Source organism: Heterodontus francisci, chromosome 34 (genome assembly GCF_036365525.1).
Source record: "Heterodontus francisci isolate sHetFra1 chromosome 34, sHetFra1.hap1, whole genome shotgun sequence".
Taxonomy (NCBI): domain Eukaryota; kingdom Metazoa; phylum Chordata; class Chondrichthyes; order Heterodontiformes; family Heterodontidae; genus Heterodontus; species Heterodontus francisci.
In genome coordinates this window covers 5283129-5296726 of record NC_090404.1, presented here as the reverse complement: position 1 = coordinate 5296726, position 13598 = coordinate 5283129, and the positions used below count along the sequence as shown (strand labels likewise).

Genomic DNA, 13598 nt, shown 5'->3' with positions numbered 1-13598 from the left:
CCTACTTCTCCCACCGCCTCCACTTCCCGCTCTCAGCAAATTCCCATTACTGCTCCAATGGTTAGATTCTCACATCTGTGTCACAGAAAACATCTTTCTCCGATTCCTCACTCTACGGGTGTCGCTGTCTTCCTCAGCTATTCCAGTCCCTTTTATGCTACACCATTTCCCTGCTATTGTTCATAGTTCTCTCTCTTTCCTTCAAATCTGCTATCATCACCCGCTTCTCAAAAGAAAAACCTTGACCCCACCATCTTTGCAAAAACTCATGCCATCTACAACGTCCCTTGTCTCTCAAGTCCTGAGACTTGGGGAGTAAATAGGAATGTAGTGGTTGTAGGGGACAGTATAGTCAGGTGGATAGACACCGTTCTGTGTAGCCAAGAGTGAGAGTCCAGAAAGCTGTGTTGCCTTCCAGGGTTCAGGACATCTGCTCGGGGCTGGAGAGGAACGTGCAGTGGGAAGGGGAGGATCCAGTTGTTGTGGTCCACATTGGTACCAATGACATAGGTAAGACTAGGAAAGAGATTCGGCATAGGGAGTATGAACAGCTAGGGGCTACATTAAAAAGCAGAACCTCAAATGCAATAATCTCTGGGTTATTACCTGAGCCACAAGCAAATTGGTGTAGGGTAAATAAAATTAGAGAGTGAAATGCGTGGCTCCAGAATTGGTGTGGGAGAAAAGGTTTCCATTCATGGACCACGGACACCAGTACTGGAGAAAGTGGGAGCTGTACCATTGGGACGGTCTTCAGCTGAACCGTGCTGGGAGCAGTGTTCTGGTGAGTCGTATAATCAGAGCAGTAGAGAGGGCTTTAAGCAAAATAGCAGGGGATGGGGGATCAAGTGAGGGAAGATGTGATAATTTATAAAGAGAGGAAAAGGAAAGAGAGCAAGATAGCAATAAGACAATGATAGTGAGACTGTGGCAGGAAGGGACAGAGCATACAAACTCCAGAGTGTGCCATCAGATAAAACTAGAGGTTGTGAACTAACAGTGTAGGGCAAGGGTTTGGGTAAAGGGAGATATAGAAATCCCAGATGAAAGCCCAAGGCACTGAAATAGTTTCGCGTTCTGGGTAAAGACAAGCAGAATGGGACAGGAAGTGACAGAGACTTTAACAAATATTGTACATCAGCAAATAAGGTCTTTGAAGGGAATAGAGGCAAGAAATTAAATTTGAGGTCCTTTATCTGAATGTGCAAATCATCTGCAATAAGACAGATGAATTAGTGACACAAATAGAGGGAAATGAGTTCCAATCGCCATGACAGTGACATGGTTATGTCATGATCAAGGCCGGGAAATAACTATTCCAGGATACACAATATTTCAGAAAGATAGACAGAATGGCAAAGGAGGAGGGGTCGCACTGATAGGAAAGGATGACATAAGAGCATTAGTGGAAAAGGACCTAGCCTCAAAAGATCATGAAGTAGAATCAGTATGGGTGGAAACTAGGAATAGTAAGAATCTGAAAACACTGGTGGGAGTAGTTTATGGGCCACCTAACAGTAGTTATACTGTTGGACAGAACATTAAACAAGAAATTATTGGAGCTTGTAACAAAGGCAATGTAATAATTATGGGAGATTTAATCTTCATATTGACTCGACCAATCTAATTGGCAAGAGTGGTCTAGAAGATGCGTTTGCAGAATGTTTTTGGGACAGTTTCTTGCAGCAATATGTTGTGGAAGCAACTAGGGAGGCTATCTTAGATCGAGTATTGTGTAATGAAGCAGGGTTAATTCGTAAATGTCAAAGTAAAAATCCACTGGGAAATAGTGATCATAATACCATTGAATTCCATGTAAAATTTGATAGTGACATACTCCAATCACAAACAAGAATCTTAAACTTAAACAAAGCAAATTACGTAGGTATGAGGAGAGAACTGGCCAAGGTAAACTGGGTAAATAGACTAAAAGATATGGCAGTAAATGAACAGTGGGAAACCTTTAAAGAAACATTTCAAAATGTTCAACAAAAATTAATTCCATTGACAAACCAAAATTCAGCGAGAAAGATCCATCCGTGGCTCACTCAGGAAGTCAAGGATAAAAAAGGAGGCTTACAATGTTGCAAAAAAAGAGTAGCAAGTCTAAGGTTTGGGAGTGTTTTAGAAACCAGCAAAGGGCCACCAAAAGGTTGATTTTAAAAAAAGGAAAAAATAGAATATGAGAGTAAATTGGCCAGTAAGGAAGAGGATAGTTAAAGTAAACGTGGGTTCCTTAGAAACAGAAACAAGAGAAATTGTCACAGGGAATAAGGAAATGGCAGAGGCGTTGTACAAATACTTTGTGCCTGTCTTCACAGTAGAAGATACAAGTTTCATACCAGAAATCGACAGTAAACTAGGGGCTAAAAAGAGTGAGTAAATTAATGTTAGTATAGAAAAAATATTGGAGAAACTTAAGGGATTAAAATCTGACAAATCTCCAGGACCTGATGTCCTACAACCGAGGGCTCTGAAAGAAATAGCTGGAGAGATAGTGGATGAACTAGCTGTGATTTTCCAAAATTCCTCAGATTCGGCAACATTACCATCAGATTGGACGTTGGAAAATAGAATCATAGAAAGTTTAAGGCACAGAAAGAGGCCACTTGGCCCATCGTGTTTGTGCTGGCCAAAAAACGATCCACCTATTCTAATTCCACCTTCCAGCATTTGGTCCGTAGCCCTGCAGATTACAGCGCTTGAGGTGCCTATCCAGACTCCCTTTCAGGCAGTGAGTTCCAAACCATCAGCACCCTCTGGGTGAAAAGGTTTTTCCCATCTCCCCTCTAAATTTTCCACTAATCACTTTAAATCTATGCCCCCTCGTCACTGACCTCTCTGCTAATAGACCCTTCACCTCCACTCTATCCAGGACCTTCAAAATGTTGTACATTTCAATCAGATCTCCCCTCAGCCTTCTCTGTTCCAAGGAGAACAACTTCAGCCTATCCAATATTTCCTCATAGCTGCATTTCCCCAGTCCTGGCAACATCCTCATAATCTCCTCTGTACCCTCTCTAGTGCAATTACATCCTTTCTGTAATGAGGTGACCAGAACTGCATACAGTACTCAAGTTGTGGCCTAAACAATGATTGATACAGTTCCAGCATAACCTTCCTGCTCTTATATTCTATACCACAGCTAATAATGGAAAGAATCCCGTATGCTTTCTCAATCACCCTATCGACCTGTCCTGCTATGTTCAGGGATTTGTGGACATTCACTCCAAGATCCCTCACTTCCTCTACACTTCTCAGTATTTTCCCATTAATCGTGTATTCCTTTGCCTTGTTTGACCTGCCCAGATGCATCACCTCACACTTCTCCAAGTTGAATTCCATTTGCCACTTTTCTGCCCATCTGACCAGACCATCAATATCTTCCTGCGGCCGACAGCTATCCTCCTCGCTATCTACCACACGGCCAATCTTTGTGTCATCTGCAAACTTCTTGATCATGCCCCCGACATTTATGTCCAAATCATTAATATACATCACAAAAAGCAGGGAACCCAGTACTGAGCCCTGCAGAACTCCACAGGAAACAGCCCTCCAGTCGCTAAAACTGCCGTCAATAATTACCCTTTGTATCCTCCCACTGAGCCAATTTTGTATCCACCTTGCTGCATTTCCCTGGATCCTATGGGATTTTATTTTGTTAACCAGTCTGTGATGTGGGACCTCGTCAAAAGCCTTGCTAAAATCCATGTAGGCCACATCAAATGCACTACCCTCATCTATTTTCTTTGTTACTTCTTCAAAAAAATTCGATCAAGTCGATCAAACAAAATCTTGATTAACCTGTGCCTTTCTATGTGACAGTTTATCCTGTCTCTCAGAATAGATTCCAACAATTTGCCCACGACTGAGGTTAGACTGACTGGCCTGTAATTATTCGGTCTATCCTTTGCTCCCTTTTTAAACAGAGGTAGAATGTTAGCAAGCCTCCAATCATCCGGCACCATACCTGTATCCACTGAGAACTGGAAAATGATGGTCAGACCCTTTGCTATTTCCTCTCTTGCTTCTTTCAACGGCCTAGGGTACATTTCATCTGGCCCTGGTGATCTATAAACATTCCAGGATGCTAATCCCATTAATACATCCAATCTCCCTATCTTTATCACATCCAATACTTCACACTCTTCCTCCTGAAGTACATCATCCCCTCTTTTGTGAAGACAGATGTAAAGTATTCATTAAGAATGGAACCAATGTCCATAGTGATGTCAGCTGTCCAACCACAAAGCTGCTGTGTGGAGTGTTCCTGCTCCCTGCAACTGAGAGAGAGAGAGAGGGCACAGAGAAAGAGAAGGGGCAGAGAGAGTGGGGGTAGATTGAGAGGAGGCAGAGTGAGAGAGAGATAAGAGACAGAGAGAGAGGGGGCAGAGAGCGAGAGAGGGGTCAGAGAAACAGAGAGAGAGGGAACAAAGAGAGAGAGCGAGAGAAACAGGGGACAGATAGAGATAAAGGGGGACAGAGACAGAAAGGGGACAGAGCAAAAACAGGGGGGACAGAGAGAGGGGAGACACAGAGAGCGAGGACGCCACAAAGAGGGGTTATAAAAACACAGAGGGTGGGAATAACACACAGAGAGGTGACCACCACAGAGAGGGGGGTACACAGGGAGAGAGAGGGACACAGAGAGAGAGCACTCAAGATCACTCCTGCCAGGTGGACATCTATTTGGAATACTCCACATCACTACGGCAAGTGTGCAGGAAAACATTGACTACTTGTGCAAGCAAACAAATGCCAGGTATCTCATTAAATCAGTGTCAAGCATAGTGACGAGAAAGAAAGTCAATAAATTAATCTTCTCATTCAAAGTTTCTTCACAAAAATGCACAATGGTGTTGTTTTGATTCATAGTAAGATAAATTTTTAATGCATTTATCTTTCCAAAACTGTCTCACCAACTCTCCTCTAATTAATATTCAGCTTTTTAATCTGCAGGAACACATGTGACAGTCTGTTTACTGGACAAATAAAACACAAAGGGGTTAAAAATCTAATAACAAAAACACTTGACTGTAACACTGAGTAAATCTGCCCAGTGGTGCTAGTTCCTGGGTGGCCCCGTCCTCTAGTCCTGAGTCCAGGTCCTGAGTATACCTGTCCAGCAGTGCAAATCTCTGTGTATACCTGCCCCGCAGTGCTAGTTCCTGTGTATACCTGCCCTGCAGTGGTGGTTCCTGTGTATACCTGCCCTGCAGTGCTGGTTCCTGTGTATACCTGCCCCGCAGTGCTGGTTCCTGGGTATACCTGCCCCGCAGTGCTGGTTCCTGGGTATACCTGCCCCGCAGTGCTGGTTCCCGGGTATACCTGCCCCGCAGTGCTAGTTCCTCGGTATACCTGCCCCGCAGTGCTGGTTCCTGGGTATACCTACCCCGCAGTGCTGGTTCCTGTGTAAACCTGTCCAGCTTCCCTTGTCAGAGCTGAACCATGTTGAATCCGTCCATGAATCTCACATCCTGGGAACATTATTTTGGAGAATGTGCGGTGGAGACAACATGAAACCCACCCCATTCCCAGAATTAGAATGGTGTTACCCGGAGGCGGAAGGCAGCCAGATTCCATCCAAATGGATCCTAATGAAAGGGATCTGATTCCAAAGATTCAGGGAAGGATATTCAGAAGCTCCTGTAGGAGTTTAATGACTTTGTAATGGATATTTATCCATTGTGCGTTTGGAAGTGTGAAATGTTTCTCGAAGTGAGTGCAGCCGACTCTGTATTTCACCTGCTTCCTGAACACTTGCTCTGAGCTGAGATGTTTCGGTTGTGTCGCGGATATCAGTTTCACCTGACACGGGAAAGGTCACTGGTTACTTTGGAAGGATTTCCTTCAGTGCCTAACCGGATGTTGTTGGTTTGTTAACCCTGATGAAACCAATTGCCCTTCATTAAACCGCTTTAGAAGATTGATATCTTTGACCAGGAATCAAACCCAGGTTGCAACAATTAAACAGTTGGATTCTCACCACGAGACAACCAAGGAACAGCGAGCAAAAACATTGTGACCATTTCATTTACTCCTAAATACATTTACACACAACACAGATACATTCAGAAATAACACACATTTATTCAGGACCAGTGCACTCATACACCCACAATACATTTACAAATATCACAGCATCAATCATCAATATTTATATATTTAGAAAAGTCTACACACCAAAAGCTGAATAGATTTTCACGAGCTGCCCGCGCTGTTGTGTATTTGGAGCAGTTTCCTACTTTCCCAGCGGTGATTCTGATTGATGATTCTGGGACTCGGTGTGTGGAATTGGATTTGAAAGCTAAGGGAAATTCACCGCTCAGTGTTCAGCTCTCAGTGACAATTCCACAGCCACTTTCATCACCTGTTAGCAGCGAGACTGAAACAAATACAGGCAGGGATTCTGAGTTTACATCAACAGATGTAGGTAAAACATCATTAAAATGTTTTACTGCATTGGGAATTGTTTTTCCTAATACCAGCTGTAGAATAACCCATATTGTTTATTGATAGAATCAATTTAGATTCGTTTTTCTGAAGGCAATCAGTTAATATATTTCTGATAGTTTCGATGTAGGTACACGGTACATTTCTTTATTTCTTGTATATTGCCTCCCTTTATTTGAAGTGAAGTGAATATTCATGAAAGCATTTTGGTGTGATCTGACTGGAGAGAAGCAGAGCTGGCAATGTTTGAGGAATAGTTTCTTGCAGCCAAAGCAGACACCAGCAAGGTCTTGGTGCGGGGCAATAACTGGTGAAAAAGAAAGCTGAGTAAGCGTCCGTCCCTGGGTGGGCTTGAACCACCAACCTTTCGGTTAACAGCCGAACGCGCTAACCGATTGCGCCACAGAGACTGATGTAAGAATCGTTTACAAGATAAGTCAAAGCAGTACATCAGTGAATTAAAGATTCAGGTAGTGTGACGGGTATCATCTTGGCAGAGATCAGCTTTTCCAGACACTCTCTGCCGGCTGATTCCTGGGGGTTTTGCTGCCATCTGGTGGAATAAATCAGAATTGCTCCGCAGGAATTTCCCCTGCATTTGGAGAATGATGTTGACGCATTGCTTTTGGAAGACATTCAGAAGGGGACAACAGCAAAACTTTTGTGGCAATTAAATAGTTGTATTTAGCACAGAATGATGCACATTTAACATTGCCAGACTGATAAAAATAATCTTTCCAGCTCAGGAAACCACTGTCGAATGTTGTAAAAACCCATCTGTCTCATTGATGTCCTCCAGGGACGGAAATCTGCCGTTCTTACCTGGTCTGGCCTACATGTGACTCCAGGCCCACAGCAATGTGGATGACGCTTAACTCCGAAATGTCTGAGCCAGCCTCTCAGTTCAAGAGCAATTAGGGATGGGTAATAAATGCTGGCCTAGCCAGCGACGCCCATATCCCACGAAGGAATAAAAAAGGCAATGGATACAATAATAGTGACATGGACCCGTTCCCAGTGCGAGCAGCGTTGATACAGAGAGAATCCAACAGGAGGGAGATTGGTAAAGCTGTGTGTGTGTGAGAGAGAGAGAACAGAGTGTGATACAGCCTCCACACTGAACAACTTCTGCGCAGTAATTTCAACTCTCCTCCAAGCTTACTATCCTCCACTCCTCCCTACATTTCCCTCCTGACAAATAAACCCTCTGGGCCACATTTCCACCATCTACCAGGTCTTTCCCTCTCCCCTTTCTCCCTGTCTCTGAACTCGCTTTAACCTGTTACATCTCTCATCTTTATCCAGTTCTGAGGAAAAGCCACCTGAAATGTTAACTCTCTTTCTCTCTCCAGATTTGATACCAGACCAGCTTAGGATTTCCGGAATTTTCTGTTTTCAATTCAGATTTCCAGTATCCGCAGCGTATTGACTTTTGAGCTCAAATGGTTGAAGGATCATTTAGAGGTCGCTACCATTAGACCCAGCTCCCCAGGGAGACTGCCACAAGGCATCACCCCTCCCGGATACTGACAGATGCAGCTTGGACTCTCCCATGCCTGGGATGTGGAGGAGGGGTGGGGTTGGGGGCGGGGCAGGTTCAGAGACACAGAAAGCTGCTACCCGGTGACTCACTCTGGACTGGGTGGAGCGTGTTTTGAGTGACAAGCCTCAGGCTATATCAGGACTGGTCAGAGTCATTTACACCCTCTTTTGCTCCTGGAATGGACAGAGACAGTCAGGGTGGTGAAGGTCGCTGGTTTTAAACTCTGTCTCACAACAGGTATTTTAAATGTGATGTGGGACTGTGTGAGTTCGTGCGTGTGAACTATTTATTTTTTGATCCAGCACTGAAACAGGCCCTTCGGCCCACCGAGTCTGTGCCGACCACCAACCACCCATTTGTACTAATCCGACACTAGTTCCGTATTCCTACCACATCCCCACCTGTCCCGATATATTTCCCTACCACCTATCAAAACTAGGGGCAATTTATAATGGTCAATTTACCTATCAACCTGCAAGTCTTTGGCTTGTGGGAGAAAACCGGAGCACCCGGATGAAACCCACGCAGACACAGAAAGAACTTGGAAACTCCACACAAGCAGCCCCCAGAATTGAACCCAGGTCGCTGGAGCTGGGAGGTTGCAGTGCTAACCACTGTGCCGCCCTAACTATGAGTTGTGTTGTGGGACTGGGTGAGTTTGTGTGTCTCTGAACCGTATTGTGGGACTGTGTGATGTTGTGTGTGTGTCTTTGAACCATAATAATGCCTCTCTCGTGGTTGGGCTTTTATGGCAGCTGCTCGCAATCCACCCCAACCAGTCTTGTTGACCTCCCCTGTGAACCGACCCCTCCCCCCTCAGTATAAGTCTCCTCCGCCTGTGACTTGGTACAACAGTGCGAACTGGGTGGTTGTGAACCGACCGCCCGTTTCACATCTCTCCCTTGTTATTACATCAACGCGAGTAAAACTCGGGAGAGATGGAAAGCAGGATCCCGGGTCATTATCACCTGTACAACACCGAGTCCAAATCTCCCCAGTGAGAGGCACTGAGACAGGAACCAGAGATCCAGGGAGAAGGACAGATCTGAGTGAGAGAAATAAACAGAGAGGGAGGGAGGAACCAGTGATAGCTGAGAATATAGAGAGGCAGAGATATAAAGGATGTCGAGAGATAGAGATATAACGAAAGATGTGGAAAGTCTGAGATATGAAGAGGCAGGGAGGTGCAGGATAAAGTTACAGGAAGAGATGGAGAGAGTGAAATATACAGGTTACATTGGATGCTGTATACAAAGGTATTCAAATACCTTTGTATTTCTGAGGGCCGCCTCCCCCTCCCCCTTGGTGTAACAGTATCTCAACACCCGTTAAAAAAATTTCTGCAGATAAGAATGAGTGACACAGAGAAACATATATCTTTATTATTATTCCGCTCTGGAGGAAGCTCTTATCAAAGGGTTCCTCTTGCCAAAACATACTCTCTCTCTCTGCATCGACATGTTGCAGCTTCTAAAAGGTTTCCTGAGGAGAGAGAAATGAAACATTGATGAAAACAAAGCAATTTTTAAAAATAAAAGGCACAGCAAGTTCCCAGGATTCCTTTTCTCTCTGTCACTCAGTAAATGGACAATCTCACCAACACCATTTACACATCCCCCGCGATAAAGAGGGAACAGATTTAAAATGTGAGAGGGGCTATTAGGTGCTGAGATCTTGCCCATTGTCATGTTAATCCAGGTACCGTGGCTGCTTTGATCAGAGACATTCCAGGGAGACTGGAAGTAGGAGCCACAGTTTAAGAATAAGAGGTCTCCCTTTTTAACAGGGAGATGAGGAGAAATGTTTTTTCTGAGGATTGTTAGTCTGTGGAATTCTCTTCCCCAGAAAGCAGTGGAGACTTTGTCATTGAATTTACTCAAGACTGAGTTAGATAGATTTTTGATAAACAAGGGAGTCAAGGGTTATGGGGGAGGGGCCAGACAGGAAAGTGGAGTTGAGACCACAGCCAGATCATGGCTCGAAGGGCCGAATGGCCTACTCCTGTTCCTAAGTCCGATGTTCAAAACTGTCCCTGGCAGCTGCAAGTCGATTAATTAATAAGTTCAATTAATGAATAAAATCTGGAATTGAAGCTCGTCTCAGTAATGGTGCCATGAATCTATCATCAATTGTCAGAAACACCCGTCTACTTCACTAATGTTCTTTTAGGGAAGGAAATCAGCCTTCCTTACCTGGTCTGGCCTACATGTGACTCCAGATCCAGAGCAATGTGGTTGACTCTTAACTGCCCTCTGAGATAGCCTAGCAAGCCACTCTGTTCATGGGCATTTAGGGGCGGGCCAGCAACCTCCACATCCCATGAAAGAAAGATTTAACTAAAATTGTGCCTTGTAGATGGTGGAGAGGCTTTGGGAATCAGGAGGTGTGTTACTCGCCACAGAATTCCCAGCCTCTGATCCGCTCTTGCAGCCAGGGTATTTATGTGGTTGCTCCAGTTCAGTTTCTGGTCAATGATCAGCCCCAGGATGTTGTTTGTGGGGGATTCAGCGATGGTAATGCAGTTGAATATCAACTGGAGACGGTTAAGTTCTCTCATAGATCACCATTGCCTGGGTACTTGTGTGACATGAATGTTACTTGTCACTTGCCAGCCCATTGTTGACAACGCGATCGGGAGGTGGCGCTGTTTTGGCACATGCGCAAACACAGCATATGCCACGAAAACGTCACAGCTTGCAACTGCAGCAACTGCCAGGACTAAAGATGGCGCTGCTCAAAGAATCACAGAGATGAAACCTAACAAACACGTGGCAGAATACAATGGCCGGAGTGAGAGAGCAGCGCGGGGAGAGCAGCGGTGCCGGGGTGGGGGGGGAGAGGGAGAAGGAGGGAGGGAAGGAGGGAGGGAGGGAGAGAGAAGGAGGGAGGGAGGGAGAGAGAAGGAGGGAGGGAGGGAGAGAGAAGGAGGGAGGGAGGGAGAGAGAAGGAAGGAGGGAGGGAGAGAGAAAGAAAGAAAGAGGGAGAGAGAAGGAGGGGGAGAGAGAAAGAAAGAGGGAGAGAGAAGGAAGGAGGGAGGGGGAGAGAGAGAGAAAGAAAGAGGGCGGGAGGGGGAGAGAGTGGGGGGGGGGGGGGAGCAGCGGAACAGAAGAGGAGTGCCTTTTTCTGTGCATGCGCCATAAACACAACAGCAAAAGACTTACCGCCCAGTCCCTGGACCCGGTGACACCAAGGTCTTCGCACGCTCGCTCCCTACGGCCTCTCGCTTCCGGCCCTCTCCATTCAGCCGTTCCCTCCAGCTGCGGATGCCCAATCCAGTTGCTTTCTCTACTTCTCCACAGTACTTCAGGCATTGCAACTGTCTGGTCCCTGCATTTTGCATGCCCCCTCTTCACCCACCCCTCCCCCTCTTCACCCACCCCTCCACCATAGTTGAATATCTGAAGTGCAGTTGTAAAGTCGGGGAAATAGCATGCAAAACAAAACCTCAACAATTCTGGGTTTAATTATTGAAAAGTTTTATTAAGTTCATTAAGTATCCGAGGAACTGCTGTGCATGGATACATGAGTGTTGTGTCCAGCATTCCCGTTAGACAGACAGGCCGATTCTCTGCTATGCACAGCTGAAGAGATTGTTCCTGGAGAGCCTTGTGGTGAATGAACGCTTGGCTCTCTATTCCACTACTGTATTGTCCATGTGAAGAAGGCAAAGTCACAAGAGTCTGAGCTCAGTCTATTCTTGGTGAATGCTCCCCAAGCGCATCCCAATGTGCATTCCCAATTCATCCATAAATGCAATGTTCCTTTCCACATCGTGATGAGCTCCACAGCATGATCCAGTTGCCTTCGTTGCTTGAATGCTGACCTTAAGTCTCAAGGATTGTTTTCTCGACGGCATGTTTTACATGAAAAGAAGAAAAGCAAATCAGAGTCAGAGCTTGCCTCCCTCCATCCACTGAAATTACTGTTGCGCACACCTTTTAAAGTTCTGCAGTGAAGGCACCAATTGATAACGTCGCCAATGAAGCACTTATTACCCACCTCAGATGCAGGAATCATCACATCCTTGTGTCATCTCCTGCACTGCCTCCTTTGCTGGAATGCCGTCCTTAAGTGTTTTCTCAAGGGCACATTTTGCATGAAAGGAAATAATGAAAGAACATCAGTGTCAGAGCTTCCCTCCCTCCAATGAAATTACTGTTGCGCATGCTTTATGCTCTGCAGTATAGGCCAATGAATCACTTAGTACCCACCTCAGCTGTCGGAGTCAGGATGGTGTAACTGCCCCTATCTCGTGATGGTTCAATGCTGCTCTCAGGGAAAACATGAATGATGTGAGGGTGCTGGAAAAAGAAGCACATTTCTTTTGGACTATGAACATAAAGCAGGCCATTTAGCCCAGCTGTTCCCTGCTAGTGGTTATGCTACTCGTGCGTCTTCCCACCCATTCCCATTTAATCCTGCCTACTACTATCAGCATCATCTTCCATTTCTTTCACTCCTACCTACCTTTGCCTTAAAGCAACACTGAGGATGGAGAATGGTGTGGCTGCACTCTCACCTCACCAGTTGTGTACGCAGCAAGAGCATTCACATTTGTGCTACCACTGGACACGGCATGCTTGTTTCTTTTAGTGCTCAGTCTCTTCTTGCTGAATGTTCCCCAAGTGCTTGACCCCTTTGGACGCCTTCTCTGCTTGACAGGCAGCAGCTGGCAATTGCGGAGTCTCACAAGGCTCTGCATGGTTGTTTCAAGGGCGGATGGGGAAACATGTGGCTGTGTGTCCATGTGCACTGCTTGGATGGGTGCAGGAACAGGTGACTGTGTGTCCATGTGCACTGCTTGGATGGGTGCAGGAACAGGTGACTGTGTAACTGAACAGCAAGGAGAGGGTACCGCAGGTGGGGGAAGTGGAGCTTTGAACAGGCAGGCATATGTATGGTCCATCAGATCATTAGGCCAGGAGGTGAAACGCTCGGGATCCATGGATTGTGGCACGCGACTGATGTCCAGCGCGTGGCCACCTCCATCCGAAGGTGCTTCCGGGCAATTGTTGGGCAAATTAATTGGCTCCATCTCATCAGCCAATCCTTGCGTTTATGGCGCATGCAAAGAAAAAGGCACTCCCCTTCCGCTCTGCCTTCCCCCTCCCTCCCGGCCTCCTTGCCCCCGGCCTCCCTTCCCCCCCCCCCCCCCCCCCCCCCCCCCCCCCGACCTCCCTTCCCCCCCCCCCCCCCCCCTTGAAATGTTTTCAGACCAACTTAACAACAGGGACTGGAGCACATGCGGTGCCCCAGACAATGTAAATATTTTCAGAGCAACTTACCTTGGAACAATCTCCTCTGTCTAATAAAAATGAAGCAAATGTCCAAAATGACTAAATAATTGAGATGAAATGCCCGACGAAACCTCTCCTTCCATTTTCAAAAACTCGTGCCGAAGCTTTCGGAAGATTGACGCACATGTGCACACGGTCTCAGGCCCTCTGCGCATGCGCTGCGGTCCGGATTGCCAGGACCAGTTTGCGCATACGCAAAGGCCAACCTGGCGTGTTCCCCGAGGAAGATGACGTTACGCGATGACGTCATCTGCGCATGCGCAAACTGGTCCTGGCAATCCGGACCGCAGCGCATGCGCAGAGGG

At 46.2% G+C, this 13598-nt stretch overlaps 1 protein-coding gene and 1 non-coding gene across 2 annotated transcripts in view; one reads left to right on the top strand and one right to left on the bottom strand.

Moving 5' to 3' along the window:
• Positions 1–13598, top strand: part of LOC137348537 (zinc finger protein 850-like) — a 109007-nt gene that overhangs the window by 93307 nt on the left and 2102 nt on the right. Inside the window, exon 19 of the mRNA XM_068013841.1 lies at positions 10352–10538. Coding sequence (XP_067869942.1) covers positions 10352–10538 — 187 coding nt within the window. The remainder of the gene's footprint in view (positions 1–10351; positions 10539–13598) is intronic.
• On the bottom strand, positions 6790–6863 carry trnan-guu (transfer RNA asparagine (anticodon GUU)). Its single transcript has one exon. It is a non-coding gene; the product is annotated as a tRNA-Asn (tRNA).